General features: G+C 44.3%; 1 protein-coding gene across 1 annotated transcript in view; it reads left to right on the top strand.

The window, feature by feature from the left end:
* LOC311227718 (sushi, von Willebrand factor type A, EGF and pentraxin domain-containing protein 1-like) overlaps positions 1-14690 on the top strand; it is a gene marked incomplete at its 5' end in the record, with an annotated part of 184332 nt that overhangs the window by 100892 nt on the left and 68750 nt on the right. The window contains 2 exon segments of the mRNA XM_084313483.1: positions 1610-1786; positions 4829-5014. Coding sequence (XP_084169609.1) covers positions 1610-1786; positions 4829-5014 — 363 coding nt within the window.

Here is a 14690-nt window from a genome sequence, read left to right as displayed (position 1 = left end):
TTCTTTCTACTCTCTATCTCTCTCTCTTGCCTTTCTCTGTTTAAATAGGTGTTCTCCCTCCCTGCCTCTGTCTCTCTCTTTGTTTCCTCTCTCTCTCTCTCTCTCTCTCTCTCTTGCGTCTGGAACAGTCAGAAATGTCACATGATGAAAACATCAGTATACCTGATAAGAAAAGTGATCCAAAGTGCAAATGATTAATCGCTATCTCTGCATAAATGGCTTATGGCTACACTTAGTTTGAACTGATCGGAACTTCACGGTTAACAAGTGTCATAGGCGGCCTTAGCTATGTTTCACCCGTTCCAACTGAAACGGGCCCCACTCGCTAGCAGGGCCGCGGACTGACAGTCCCCGTCGAGTCTCAAGTCCCCAGTGTTCGAGTCCGAGTCACTAAAGAAGAGCCAGAGTCGAGTCCGAGTCGAGTCCCCATTACCCTAGTCCGAGTCCGAGTCCGAATCCAAGTCATCAAGGTTGAGTCCACTCAACAGATGTCTGTTGAAGTTTGAGGTTGTCCCGGTCTTCTCTTCAATAGTTTGTTTACATATCGAACATCTAGCAGTGCTCTTGTTGGAATTTGGTGTATTCGGGGCGTCTCGTTTGGCATCTTAAGTACTGATTACTGAACATGAGGGTATCAACATCCGCATGTAGGTGGAACACACGTGTCTGCCCTTGCACGAAATTAAATAATGTTACGGTATTAAAGCCATCAATATCTTATGCCAAATGATTAGGGCCTATTACACATTTTATTTTAAATAAATAACTGTATTTATCAATTAACAAGTCCGAGTCCTAGGGCCGCCCCAGTGGCGAACCACATAGCGCGCTCAACCGCGACACGGCCGACCCGGGTTCGATTCCCGAACCCGTCGTTATTTGCCGAATGTCTTCCCCCCACTCTGTCTCCCATTCCTCCTCTGTCTCTATCTACTGGACTGCCCAGTAGAAACAAAACGATAAAAACGCCAAAAAAAATTATAAAAAAAAAAAAACAAGAAAAAATAAAACAAGTCCGAGTCCTTGTCTGCACCTTCCGAGTCCGAAAGCAGTCAATGCTTGAGTCCAAGTCCGAGTCATCAGTGCTCAAGTCCAAGTCGAGTCACGAGTCCTGAAAATCAGTCCAGGACTCGAGTACTACAACACTGGCTTACACTGTGTGGATAGGTGATGCACTGTTCCAGTGTGGATAGGTGATGCACTGTTCCAGTGTGGATAGGTGATGCACTGTGGAACCTCTTGAGAGGGCACATCGCCAACACAGAAAGATGTTTGCTGACAAAGTCTTTCACCTAGAAGAAGAAACCTTGCTCCTGACATAAAAGTAATGTAAACTCCAGGGTCTAGTTGAGCTGCGTCGTGGTGAGTTTGGCACAGTGGCTACAGTAGCTTCCTGCCTTACAGTATGTGCAAATTTGCCTAACACATTATATTTTCATTGGTTGTTATAATATAAGATAAGGGCCCCATATTTGATCTCAAAACGGGCCCCCTGAGACTCAGGCAAGAGTGATACATCCAAGAGAAGATAGGAGAAAGAGTGACTCATTAATAGCATTTGTGATGTGATTGTGTGACTGTTTTGCTCCCCCCCCCTACTTCTCCTTAGTGGCTGAGGGTTGTGTGATCCCAGAGGAGGTTATCAATGGCAAGGTGTTGGAACACAGTCTGACCACTGGACGTGCTGTTGAGTTCCAGTGTGATAAAGGCTACAGCCTACTGGGACAATCTCTGGTGGTGTGTCTAGAAAATAACACTTGGAGCTCACCGCCCCCCACCTGCCAACGTAAGAGTCTCGGAACACACACACGCGCACACACACACACACACACACACACACACACACACACACACACACACACACACACACACACACAGACACACACACACACACGGACACGGACAATCACACTATAATCAACATCAATAGCACTTTAACATGCAATACAACACAGACAGGTTTTCCCTGGAAGAGTATTAAAGGTGCTATATAGATAACAGTCAGCCACTAGGTGTTGCAGGCTTTTATTTTGAAATGATCAATTCATGTATCAATAATTTCTCTGGGGGGGGAAGCAATACTTCCTATCCTTCCTTATATCTATGCATTATTCTATATCTATGGGTTTAACTGTGAGGATTCGCCTGTCCCTGGACCTTTTTCCTGTGTTTTCCCTGTCTACTCTCCTCTACTCTTCACCAGCCCCCACCCTTGCGATGATTTACTCTCCTCTACTCTTCACCAGCCCCCACCCTTGGACATCCTTGATCCTCTACCTTCACGCACCTGTTGGGAGTTTGCAATCACCTCGGGAGAGTACATAGGTTGCAGACTCCCCTCCAGTCCTTGTCGGGTCGTTCTGTGTTCTGGACTCTGTGTTCGTTCTGTATCTGTATCTGTGTACACTCTGTGTTCATGGAGTTCTGTACGTTACCATCCTGTACGTTACCATCACCTGCCGCGTCTCCGGCGTGAGACGACGTGCCAGCCATCACCACCTGTCGCCGTTTGCCTGGAGTTGGACACCGTCTTCGCTCTCTAATTCTCTACGGGAGGTTTTCCAGTGTTCCCACTCCAGACGTCAAGGCGGCTCGCCATCGCTCCCGATTCCACGGGAGGAAGGCGTCTCTTCGTGATCCTCGTTCCTGGGGTGAGGCTCGTCGTCGCTCCCTAGTATTCCACGGGAGGACGGCGTGTTCCCATCCCGGTCCCCTGGGACCCCCTTTGTTCTGCGCTGCCCGTCTGCAGCATCCGAGGACGGGAGGAGGATCTCCGTGCCCGGCCCCCGCTGTCGGGCCCCTGTCCCCGTGCCAGGCCTCCGCCGTCGGGCCCCTGTCCCCGTGCCAGGCCCCCGCCGTCAGGCCCCTGTCCCTGTGCCAGGCCTCCGCCGTCGGGCCCCTGTTCCCGTGCCAGGCCTCCGCCGTCGGGCCCCTGTCCCCGTGCCAGGCCTCCGCCGTCGGAACCCTGTCCTCATCCCTGTAAGCAGCTCTGGCCCTCGCCCTGTCCAAGCCTTAACCCTGTTCTCTGTCCCTGTCTCCAGCCCGCCTCTCCGGGCCTCTGTCCCTGTCCCCCTCCCCAGTGCCCCTGGTCCTGGCCCTGACACTTAGCCCTGGCCCTTAGCCTTAGTCCCTTAGCCTGTTCGCCTCTTAAAGGCACAGTGCCGCATTTTCCATATTTCCTTGACTCTAGTGTTTTTGTGTTCTCCCTTAAAGGGACTGTGCCGCTTTTTGTTCTATAATAAATATTTGCCCTGTTTTGGCTTACTCTCATACCTGTCTTGTGTTGTGCGATTGGGGTCGGTTCAAACCATAACAATAACTGTGTGTGCATACAGCCCCCCACCAATGAAAACCAAAGAGTAATTTCTCACTCTAAGGTTGGAATGACTGACCTCTTGATACAAGGACTGATGGTATACAACAGCTGGACCTGAAAAATTGCATTTTATTACCATTAAAGCTATATTTACAATGTAAACTGTTAGGTCATCTAAACGTTGGTTAAATAGACCTGTATTTTGAGTTGCTATGGGACAAATCTGAAAAGGGTATTTCCCCATTTATACAAGTCAACCCAACCCTGGAGCAGCTCACAGCGGAGCAGTCCTCTGGACGACTTTACTTTTGTTTTCATAGGGGTTGATTTTGCGGGGATAGCGACAGCTGTGATTGGAGGAGAGAGGGGGCGGGGTTTGAGACGGGTCAATCGGCTGTTGTCTTATTGTTCAGCCGCGGCTTAAAAGCTTACTTTACAGTGTTCTCATCTTTCACAGCTTGACATTCAACATACACTGACGTGTGTGTGTGCGTGTGTGTGTGTGTGTGTGTGTGTGTGTGTGTGTGTGTGTGTGTGTGTGTGTGTGTGTGTGTGTGTGTGTGTGTGTGTGTGTGTGTGTGTATATAAGGGTGAGGGGTGGGTAAAATAAACAATGCCAATCAGTACATTATACAGTTTTGGTAAAGCAATGAACACTTAGTGCATCAAAATGTCCTAATAAAAGTTGTGAAATCACTGAACTGGATTCTTTACAGATGAATTTCTACATGTTTATGCATATTTATTTAGGGAAAATCCATCGGAATATGTTTCAGTTCTGTTTAGAAACAGCATGTACAAACGTCACACAGAAAATAATTAGCTCTAATGTGAAATATGGTTTCATTCAACACCGGGGAGGTATAGAAAATAGCATAATTTCAAAATTTCAGAGCTAATTTGAAGTACCACTTTTTATACTCCAAGAAAGAGCCATAAGGATAGTTCACATTGCAGGTTATCGTGATCACACAAACTTATTATTTTTAAAGTCAAAAACATTCAAGTTAAATGATCTTGTGGAATTTAAAACAGCACAATTAATGTATAAAGCAAAAGGTAATGTACTTACAGGAAACATTCAAGAACTGTTCTTTGATAGAGAGGGGGGTTATAATCTGAGGGGAGAATCAATTTAAAAGTTCTTAGTGTACGCACTACCAGGAGAAGACACTGCATTTCAATATGTGGAGTGAAACTGTGGAACAGTCTGAATGTGGTGCTAAAGCAATGTCCAAACATGAGACAATTCAAACTGAATTATAAAGAAATAATTTTCACGAGGTACAGGGATGAGGAAGGGATTTGACATTCACGGGTGTTTACATTTTTATTTGATTTCTTTCATGTTCATGCTATAGATCAATGATTTGTTTTTATTTTATATTGTTTGTATTTACATGTTCGAAATAAAGATATCAAATCAAATACAAATCTGAATCACCGGTAAAAAAAACTCCTATAAAACGATAATAAAAGCTATAATCCGCCACTAATCTCCCTCTCCCTCAGCCAAGTCCTGCACAGCTCCTCCAGGCTGGAGGCCGGGCAGCGGTGGGAACGGCCCCCAGCAGCAGGTGTTCCACGTGGGCCAGTCCGTCCCGGTGACCTGCCCCAAGGGCCAGCAGACCAGAGGCGCCGGGACTGTCACCTGTCGGCCGGACCTCACCTGGAGCCCCATCGGTGCTGTGTGTGAGAGTGAGTACAGACCATCGTTAGCTACTAGTGGAGCATTTAACCCTTTCACTGCCACACTACCAAACGGTTAACCCTTTCACTGTGACAATACACAGAAGGTTAACCCTTTCACTGCCACACAACAGCAGGTTAACCCTTTCACTGCCAACTACAGAAGGTTAACCCTTTACTATCACCGCTACCGTCGGTAGTGTGATAGTAAAGGGTTAACCTTCTGTAGGGTGGCAGTGCAAGGGTTAAAGGGGGAACTACGCTTCGTTTTTACGGATTTGTACGTTTTATTCCTATGGTCTGAGATAATGTGAAAATATATTTGTGACTACAAACAACTCTCTCTCCTGAAGTGCTGAAGGTGAAATCTGTGATGTCATCAATCATCATATATATATAAAGTCTAATGCTGCTCCATAGACAATGAATGGGGAAATATGTCATACTGTAGAGAGGACACTGAGAGCACCCAGGTGAGTGTTCTATAAAACAAACATTCTGTGGGTCCAGAGGATCAGCTCCAGACTTTATACATGATGACATCACAAGATTGATTATCACTTCTCTGGTTTCTGGCTTTAGAGCAGCGGTTCTCAAACTACGGGTCGCGACCCAAAGTGGGGTAGTGTGTGACAATGCGCATTGGCAAGTAAAAAAATAACAAAATCATTTTATAATTTTTTTGGCAACATATTTTGCCTAAATATGCCTCGTTTTAAAAAACATAGTGCTGTAATACAATTGTCTAATAAATATGCACGATCAAGTGCAACAACATTTTATTTTGATATTCCTTAATTCCACGTTGAAATGACGCAATACATTCGCTTTCACATATAGTTTGGTGGACTCTGTGCGATTCGGGGGGGTGAAGTTGCAACATTGTTGCATTCTTCATTTGGTTCGGTTTGCTTCCACACTGCAATTTGTCAAGTGCACCAAACTTTCTGAACAATGTCACGCGATCGAAAAGGGCGCCTTTTCTATTGGATATATCCCAAAAACAGGCTTCGGGGACAGCTCTACAGCACACACACATACACACACACCACATTATTCTGCGAAGCAGCCCAGCGCACACACATACACACACACACCACATTATTCTGCGAAGCAGCCCAGCGCACACACATACACACACACCACATTATTCTGCGAAGCAGCCCAGCGCACACACATACACACACACACCACATTATTCTGCGAAGCAGCCCAGCGCACACACATACACACACACACCACATTATTCTGCGAAGCAGCCCAGCGCACACACATACACACACACACACCACATTATTCCCTGGAGCAGCCCAGCGCACACACATTATTCTCATATATTGCTGAAATGCTGACGCAGTTTTTTTTGTCCACGAGACATGTTCCACGCATGCTTGTTTTGCAGTGCGCGCCGAGGTGTTTGTTTTTTTCCCCTTCTACTCAAGATGCACAGTTTATCGGGTCACTTCCTATATTTGGTCTTGCGTTTGGTCCGCACCAGAGTTTGAATGAGCTTTCACACCACCCCAAACCAAGCGGACTATCCGAGGAAACAAACTCTGGTGCGTTTAAAGCGGACCAAACAACTCTGGTGTGAATGCAACCTAAAAGTGTGGGGTAGCCAAAAAAAATCCTACATCAAGGCGGCTACGTGGCGTAGTGGGCAAGGCGCTCGCCACGAATGCAGAGACGCTGGGCTCGCCTGTTCGAGCCCAGCGCTCCACATTGCTTTCAGTTTAGCTGGTCGTTCATACTAATACACATTGGCCGTATTAGGGGGTGGGAAACTGATGGGTGGGGATCGGGCGTTGTGGACAGCGACTCCTACAGGTCGGTTGGTGCGCCTGCGCAGTAGAATCAGGAAGTGTCGGGGGCAGCGTGAGCCTCCCACGCGTTACTCCTCGCCACTGAGAGATCGAGCTGCGCAGGTGAAAAGATGCGACTGCTGTTACCTCAAGTACCGGAGGGGACTTGTGCTATGTATGACTTAGTCCACATTGCAGCCGGCTTGTGGGAGGCAAGAAACAGCGTTCGTGACAGGGGAGGGTTGAATTGGATGATACGAAATTGGGATGGGAGAAAAATATAGAAAAAATTGGAGAAAAAGTGGATACAAAAAAAATCCTACATCAAATGGTATAAAAAAGTTTGAGAACCCCTGCTTTAGAGAGTAAATGGACTGCATTCATATAGCATTCATGCATTCATGTGCCGTATATATATATATATTTAATATGGCTAGGGTTAAGGTAACAACTGCCCCGGGGGCAAATGAGTCCCGATCTGCCCACGTGTCTGCTGCTCTGTCATCCAGTGTCCTCTGGGTCTCTACCCCCACCCCACCTTCTACTGATGGTCACTGAACAGCTCCACTGGAGTGCCTTGCTCAAGGGCATTCCAACAGTGGGTGTTGATGGAGGGAAGAGTTTGCAAGAGCTTCCTGACCTCACTGATTAAAGGCTCGCTGATTCATGCAAACGTATGCTAACATCAACGAGTTTATCATCACAACCCACATACACACATGTGCACGCACACACACACACACACACACAGAACACACACACACACACACGCACGCACACACACACATGTATAGTATTGTGGTCAGTGATCACAAGACCTGCTGCAACACATGTTTTATTGCCTCATCTCCTGAGCAGAATATTTACATTAGATCAACTGAGCTCAGTCTCCAGATAAGGTTCCTCCTGTACCTTCTGACAAACAGGAAGCTGTCACAAAGTCATCTCTCTCTCTCTCTCTCTCTCTCTCTCTCTCTCTCTCTCTCTCTCTCTCTCTCTCTCTCTCTCTCTCTCTCTCTCTCTCTCTCTCTCTCTCTTCTCTGTTTCATTACTTCATTAGAATAGAAAATAGTATAACGCCAACGTCCTTAATAGACATGCTTGTTTAATTATCTAGAAGAGATAAGAGCGTAGTGTCTCTGGGGTTGGAGTCCAAGACACCCACTCAGTTATCTCAAAAGACACACGTTATATCACTTTGATTTTTACAACAACAAAAAATACTCAGAGCCTTGACTCAGGCTCAGGCCTGCTGATAGTGTCAGTTTCCGAAGTCTTTCTTCGGTCGTTCTGTAGCAGAGGTGGACATTTGCACAAGCCTGTGGCTACTACTTCACAGGCCATTCCAGGTCACAGTGGTCTCCACTTGCCTAGAATCTGAAGGCGATCTCGCCGATCTAATGGAAATGGCATCAGATAAGCCTGCTGGACCCCGTGTTGCAGGTTCTTCTTCTTGTTCGTTTTGGTCGATTTCGGGTCTTATTATAACGTTCAGTTAATCAGTGGATTGAGCATTCGTTGCTTTCATTACTAGACAACATTTTATTATTGAGTCATGATTAGGGTTGCAAAGTTTCATAAGCACTAAGCGGACATAATTGCAAACCCTTGTAATAGAAATTAAAATAAATAAATCAACAATCAGTTGAACTTTAATCAATCAAATGACTCTTTACATTGTATTATATAGTATTTTTGTCCCTCTCACTTTTTACAGTCCGAAAACTAACATTATATAATGTTAATTATAGGTCAGTTTATCTCGTTAATTCGATTAATTAATTACACAGCAAATTATCGCATTATGAAAATTAACTCTAAATATATATATATATATTTTTTTATATATATATTTTTTTTATCTCATTCATTACATAAGAACGTATAATAAACATTTACAAACTTTTTTTTTAAATGGTCCATTTGCATGTTCTTGGTTTCTGATTCTAGGGACATCTATGGATCTCAGGGAATGTATTCCCAGTGTCAGAAATACTGTGTCTATTACTAGGCTTGAGTAAATTGTAATGAACCAAATGAGAATATCAATTAAATTCTCTTTTTTATTCTGTGAATGACACCAGGCTAAAATTGACCAGACCTGAAAAATCTAAGCAAATGAATAAATGGAAGATGATTAAACAGAAGGTTTTGTAGATACAGTACTGAATTCTGCCATCCGGACACATGCAATTTGAAATATGATTATAGAATATAAAATATCAGGCCTAAAATGGCTATGCGATTAAAATGCGACAAATCCTGTAATTAATTAGATACATTAAACGCCTGACAGCACTAGTTAATTAACATGCAAGACTGTTTCTGTGATGTGTGCGTTTGTGCAGCGACATGTCGAGAGGAGTATGGCTAATGAAGAAAAGGATGGTTAAATGGAAATCGCTGTGGGTATGATTTGAGCTTCACGCGTGCACGTTCTTCACATGCACAGAAAAATCTATCGCGCGTACATATTTCCCATCCCATCCAGTGGCGGCTCGCCACTAGGGGCGCAAGGGCGCCGACCCACCTGCTGGCCAGCTGCTGTTAAATCAGAGAAGAAGACAATAAAACTTTTTCGTTTTTGTGTTTTATAGCCCTATAAATAATATAAACATGTTTAAAATGAATAATATTTACTCATTTTAAGTATGTTTGTATTTCCAATGCACAATATAACGTTATTATCTAAATTAAAAAAACATCGTTTTCATGAGCAGGAAGTGACGTTTTTTTAAATTTTTTCGTATTTCTCGCCCGGGCTAGAAGCGATAGCGCTCTGAGTGCGCGTCACAGTTTGATCGCTGTCTCCGTCACAGCCAATCAGTGCATACGGCGTTGTGCGTTGAAATATGACTATTATGTTGGAATCCGAGCGCGATTTGAAGCGGTCTAGGCAGCAGCGTGAACTTCCGTGAAGAATTTCCATAGCCGCATTTCGCGGAGACGCTCTCTGATTGGCCGACGCCAGTATTTTTTTCCATGGCAGAATTTCACAGAGACGATCTCTGATTGGCCGAATCCAATTTCTAATGTTCCAATTCTAGCTTCTAGCTTGGTTCCTAGGTTGGTCTAGGTTGTTTGTCTTAGAGCGTGTCGTGACTGCAAGTTCTTTAGACTGTTAAGCTTAGGCACTCTTTCAAAGTTGGTTAAGGTTAGAGTTTGTCTTAGAGCATGGCGATAGAACGCCAGGTAGTTTGCAGTCTGTTCGAGCGGAAATGGACAAAGGAATGTACTTGTTGAGTGTTGTGCTAACGAGCTCAGCTAACACTTGGCTAACAAGCTATATGGCGGATTATACACGTTTATCAAGCTCTCCTGCCCTGGACGTTTCAACTAAACAGTGAGTCTCTCTCTCTCTCTCTCTCTCTCTCTCTCTCTCTCTCTCTCTCTCTCTCTCTCTCTCTCTCTCTCTCTCTCTCTCTCTCTCTGTGCTTAACGTTAACGTTTGTAAATAGTTTTTTTAGGAGCAGTACTACTGCTGGCCATTCATGAAGCGAGACATTGCTGATTGTTTATTTATTTTATAACACAAGACTATGACTACCAACTGCCTAGCCAGCCGTGTATCAATCTTGGATGCAATAATAACGTTACTTACCACACTGACTATGTCGATGGCTCATTGATTTAACTACTGCAGCTCTCTCGGATTGAAAATACGTGGATTATGGCTTGTTCAATATCGTCTATGTTTGAATGAATGAATGAATGAGAACTTTATTAACAGATTGCAGAATGGGTACAATACAGTACGGCTCAATACACACAATTGTTAAGGGGATGCAGACCAGAGAAAGACGTTTGTCTTGTTTACATCAGGGTCCCAGATTTTCGATTCATATCGATAGTTTAATAGCTAGCCTTGGCTCGTTTAACAATATGCAAAATATGTGTACAGCCCTGTACTCATACTGAAGTTATTCTTGGTATATAATAGGTCTGATTGTGTAACGAATCGATTCCACGTCGCGCTGTGTGTGAGAGAGAGAAGGAGAGAGGGAGAGATCTGCCTGTGTTTGGAGACGGGCGAGTTTTGTTTCTAACTTTTCTATTTATATTGTGTTTCAAGTTGTGAATTAGAGTCTAGACTATACTTTATTTGACTGGTTGTGTGTTGTTGTAGTAACAGCTGAGCGACTCGTTCATAAGAGCCGATTCATTGCCGTGAGCGTGAGTCGAATCGCTCACGTCTTGCCATGAGTCTTGCGTGGTACAGTACTGTACTGTACATGTTTGCAAAATATTTGGTATAGCGCCCCTAGCGGCGAAGTACCCACCGGCCGCCACTGATCCCATCACAACTGTGTCCCCCACTTCTCAAACTAAAGTTTCACCCTTGATGCCGAGGATAACAACACTAACAACACCAGAACTCTCTGAATGGGGACATATCGTTGTTTTTCTTTCATATTTGAAGTGACTGGTAAATTACTTACAGCACAGAATGTTAGGTCGACAGTTTCGTTGGTCAAAAAGGACAATTTTGTTATAGAAAAATGCCTTTTTCTCAACTTAGACCAGTTTCTACATACACCGTGTGGTGGAAGTTCTTCTGTTACTTTGAGTAAAGAAAAGATTTTCCACAAAGGTCAAGCGAACGGAAATGTTGAGGTTTATTTTAGTACCGGGACAATAACGTGAATGTTCACACAGAGCAGACAGCAATATTCTCAAAGTAGGCCTACAGTCATTATTGATACAGTTTATATGAGTAAGAAAGAGGTGTGTTCTTTCACAGAGTAAAAAAAGAACTACGTGGTTTGTGGTTTGACATTTTTTTATTTTTTTTTACTTACATTTTTATTATCAGTTTCTTGATTTACAAACAAACTTCCACGTACAACATTACAATTGGCGGTCAAAATTATAAGAGACAGTACAATACAATTCGACAGATAAGATAAGAAAGATATAGCTGATAGTAGAAAATAATATCAAAATCAAATTAAGAGTTGACCTAAAATGAATTAACTAAAGAAAAAAAAAAGAATAAAGTGACATGGGTTCTTTGGTACCTTCATAGTTCATTTTCATTTTGATTTCTATTTCTCTTCTTGTCTCCTTTTCACTCTCCTGTGATGTTGTTTATTTTCTTCCTATACTCTTCCCACTTCTCCCATTTTGACTCAAACTTCTCGTCTTGTAGCCTCAGCCTATGTGTGATTCTCTCCAATTCCTTTATCCCCCCTACTATCTTGTCCATTGTTCTTTCGTCGGTGCTTCTACTCTATACCACATTTTCGTCAATGCTTTCTTGGCTGCTACTAATAATATCTTAATCGAGTATTTGTCTTCCCCCTGAATTCCTTCCTGTGTTAAGTTCCCTAAATACAATACTTGGCCTGTCTGGGGTATTTCATATCCTACTATTTCATTTATTATCTCTCCTATCTCTTCCCAATAGTTCTTTATTATCTGACATCCCCAGAATATGTGTGTGTGGTTTGCTATTTCCTGTCCACATTTTCTCCAGCATGGTTTCTGTGTTGGTGTATAGTTGCCCTGTATTTCTGGTGTTATAAATAATCTAATTATGTTTTTCCACCCAAACTCCCTCCATATCCTTGACCCTGTGGTTGTGTGTTGTATCTTACATATGTTATACCATTCTTCTTCTGTTATCTCCGTTTCTAATTCCTTCTCCCATTGTTCCTTTATATATATGGTTGTGATGTCCTTGCTGTCCATTATTGCCTGATATAGTGCTTGTAACTGAGGGGTACAATTCCCTGACTGTATTGATAAGTATGGTATCATTAAACCACTACCGCTTTATGTACTTTAATTACTGGCCATACAGTACACAATATATGAATATGATGAACACTTCCCACAATGAAATCGGTTCCAGTCAAAGGTATTAATCAAGTATTTAATGGAGCAAAAGGTACATAGGATACTTTACATTATTCTTTGAATGCACTTGTAAGGCAAAGGAATATGCGTAGGCAAATCAATAACGAATGTCCATTCTCTGGTTACGCAGGAGGTAATTATACAACCTGAATCTTAGGGAATTATATCTATGGTGCACTAGTAATATAGCGGAAGATACTGGAAGGGGTTCCCACTGGTTGTAAGCCAGCAGGGGGGGTAGAAGATCTGTCGGTAGTAGGACGTCTGGTCAACGATGACTAGGGAGACTTCAGGTACAGAAGCCGGTGCAGTAGCCTCTTGATCCACAGACGAATACAGCTTGGTTCTCTTGTAGACTGTAGCTCCACAGGGAAGAAAGCTAGTCGGCCTCAGGCTCTCTGGGCCCGACTCGACTTGACTCCTCTCGGGGTAAATCCAACACGTGCAGGCGTCGGCGATTATCCGCTCCATAAATCATAGGACCAAAGCAAATATATTCCAGCCGCAAAGGGCTATGTAGTCGTCGGGTAGATTAATCCAGTGTACATGTCCATACGGCTCTCATCTAGGTCTCCTCGGGTGAAAGTGCCATGCGGTCGGCCCAGCCTGGATAAGAACTCTAGCTAATACGAGAAAGCGTTGGAGATGCTGGTCACTATAGAATTCTAACCGCACGATACACTATACACAAATAGACTATTAAAGACTTAATAGAAATATGTCGCACTCGACGGTATAGCGCCAAACTCTGACAATTCAGTTACTAATTCGCACGCGGTCTCGATGCTCTATTCTGAGGCCAAACAGGCCATACTTCACCGCACGTTGTATCGTGGGTGAGGCTTCAACTTATCGGTAACATGCTAAGGAAGGTAAGGGTACGAAGTAAGGGGCTTCTACATTCACCTGCGCCGTATTTATACGCACGGTGAACAAAACTAGTTCCACTCTCATTTCTGTCGCGTATCCCTGGGCAAGGGCGGGCATGTCCAGACACATCTTGACGGTGACTTTGAACCTGGCTCCGGAGGCCGGTCCCTGGCGCCGGTGGACCGCTGTCCAATAGGAGAATGAACTATTATGGTCTGGGCTAAAGGGATATTCCGTGTATATGTACAAGGAATATACAGGGGATATCAAACGATATACAAATACTATGCAATATATATCAATAAATAAATATATATATTCGGTTTAATCTGATCCTTTGTAACAGCCGCCCCCTAATTAGTCCCACCTAATTAGCTAAGCAGAGACAGATTAACCGCACTGTCCACTACTCAATGTCTGCTGTGAGGGGTCTGTCAGTTCACAAAGTCATGGGGTCATGGTCGTCATCGATGGTATCGGGGAGCCTTGGCAGTTCTATTAGCCTCGCCACGGGTCGGGTGTAGGTCCGCCCTTGGACGAGCACTTCGGCTGCTCGGACCTTTCCGTCGGCACCGGTGATCACTTTGCTTACGCGGCCAGCCGGCCACATAGCTCGGGGTAGTGACTGGTCGATAATCATGACGACTGTTCCTTCTGTCAAATTGTCTCTCTCTTTCACCCATTTCTGGCGGGTCTGTAGAGACGGTAGGTAGTGGAGTAGGAAGCTGTTCCAAAACTTGTCAGCCAGTACTTGACTGTACCTCCACATTCTTCGGCCGTTTGCTTCTTCAGGCCTGTACATTGTCTGTGGTAGCGCGGGGTCCAGCCGCCCCATCAAGAGTGTGTTGGGGGTGACTGGGTCGACATCTGCTACATCACTTGAGACGTAACCGAGGGGCTTTGAGTTCAATACTCCCTCGATCTCCGTGAGGACTGTCATTAGGACTTCTTCCGCCACGGTCTGGGCCCCAAGCACGGCGTACAGGGCTGTCTTTATTGAACGTACTTCTCGTTCCCAAGTTCCACCGAAGTGAGGTGCGTTCGGGGGATTAAACTGGAAGTCAATCTGGTATGGAGCGAGGTGGGTCTTAAGTTCTGGGCCCATAGCTTGGAAGCTCTCTCTCAGCTCTCTTTCTCCGCCTTTGAAGTTTGTC

This window comes from Notolepis coatsorum (assembly GCF_963971535.1).
Source record: "Notolepis coatsorum genome assembly, chromosome: 4".
In the NCBI taxonomy this organism is placed as follows: Eukaryota; Metazoa; Chordata; class Actinopteri; order Aulopiformes; family Paralepididae; genus Notolepis; species Notolepis coatsorum.
This window is presented reverse-complemented; position numbering and strand designations above follow the sequence as displayed.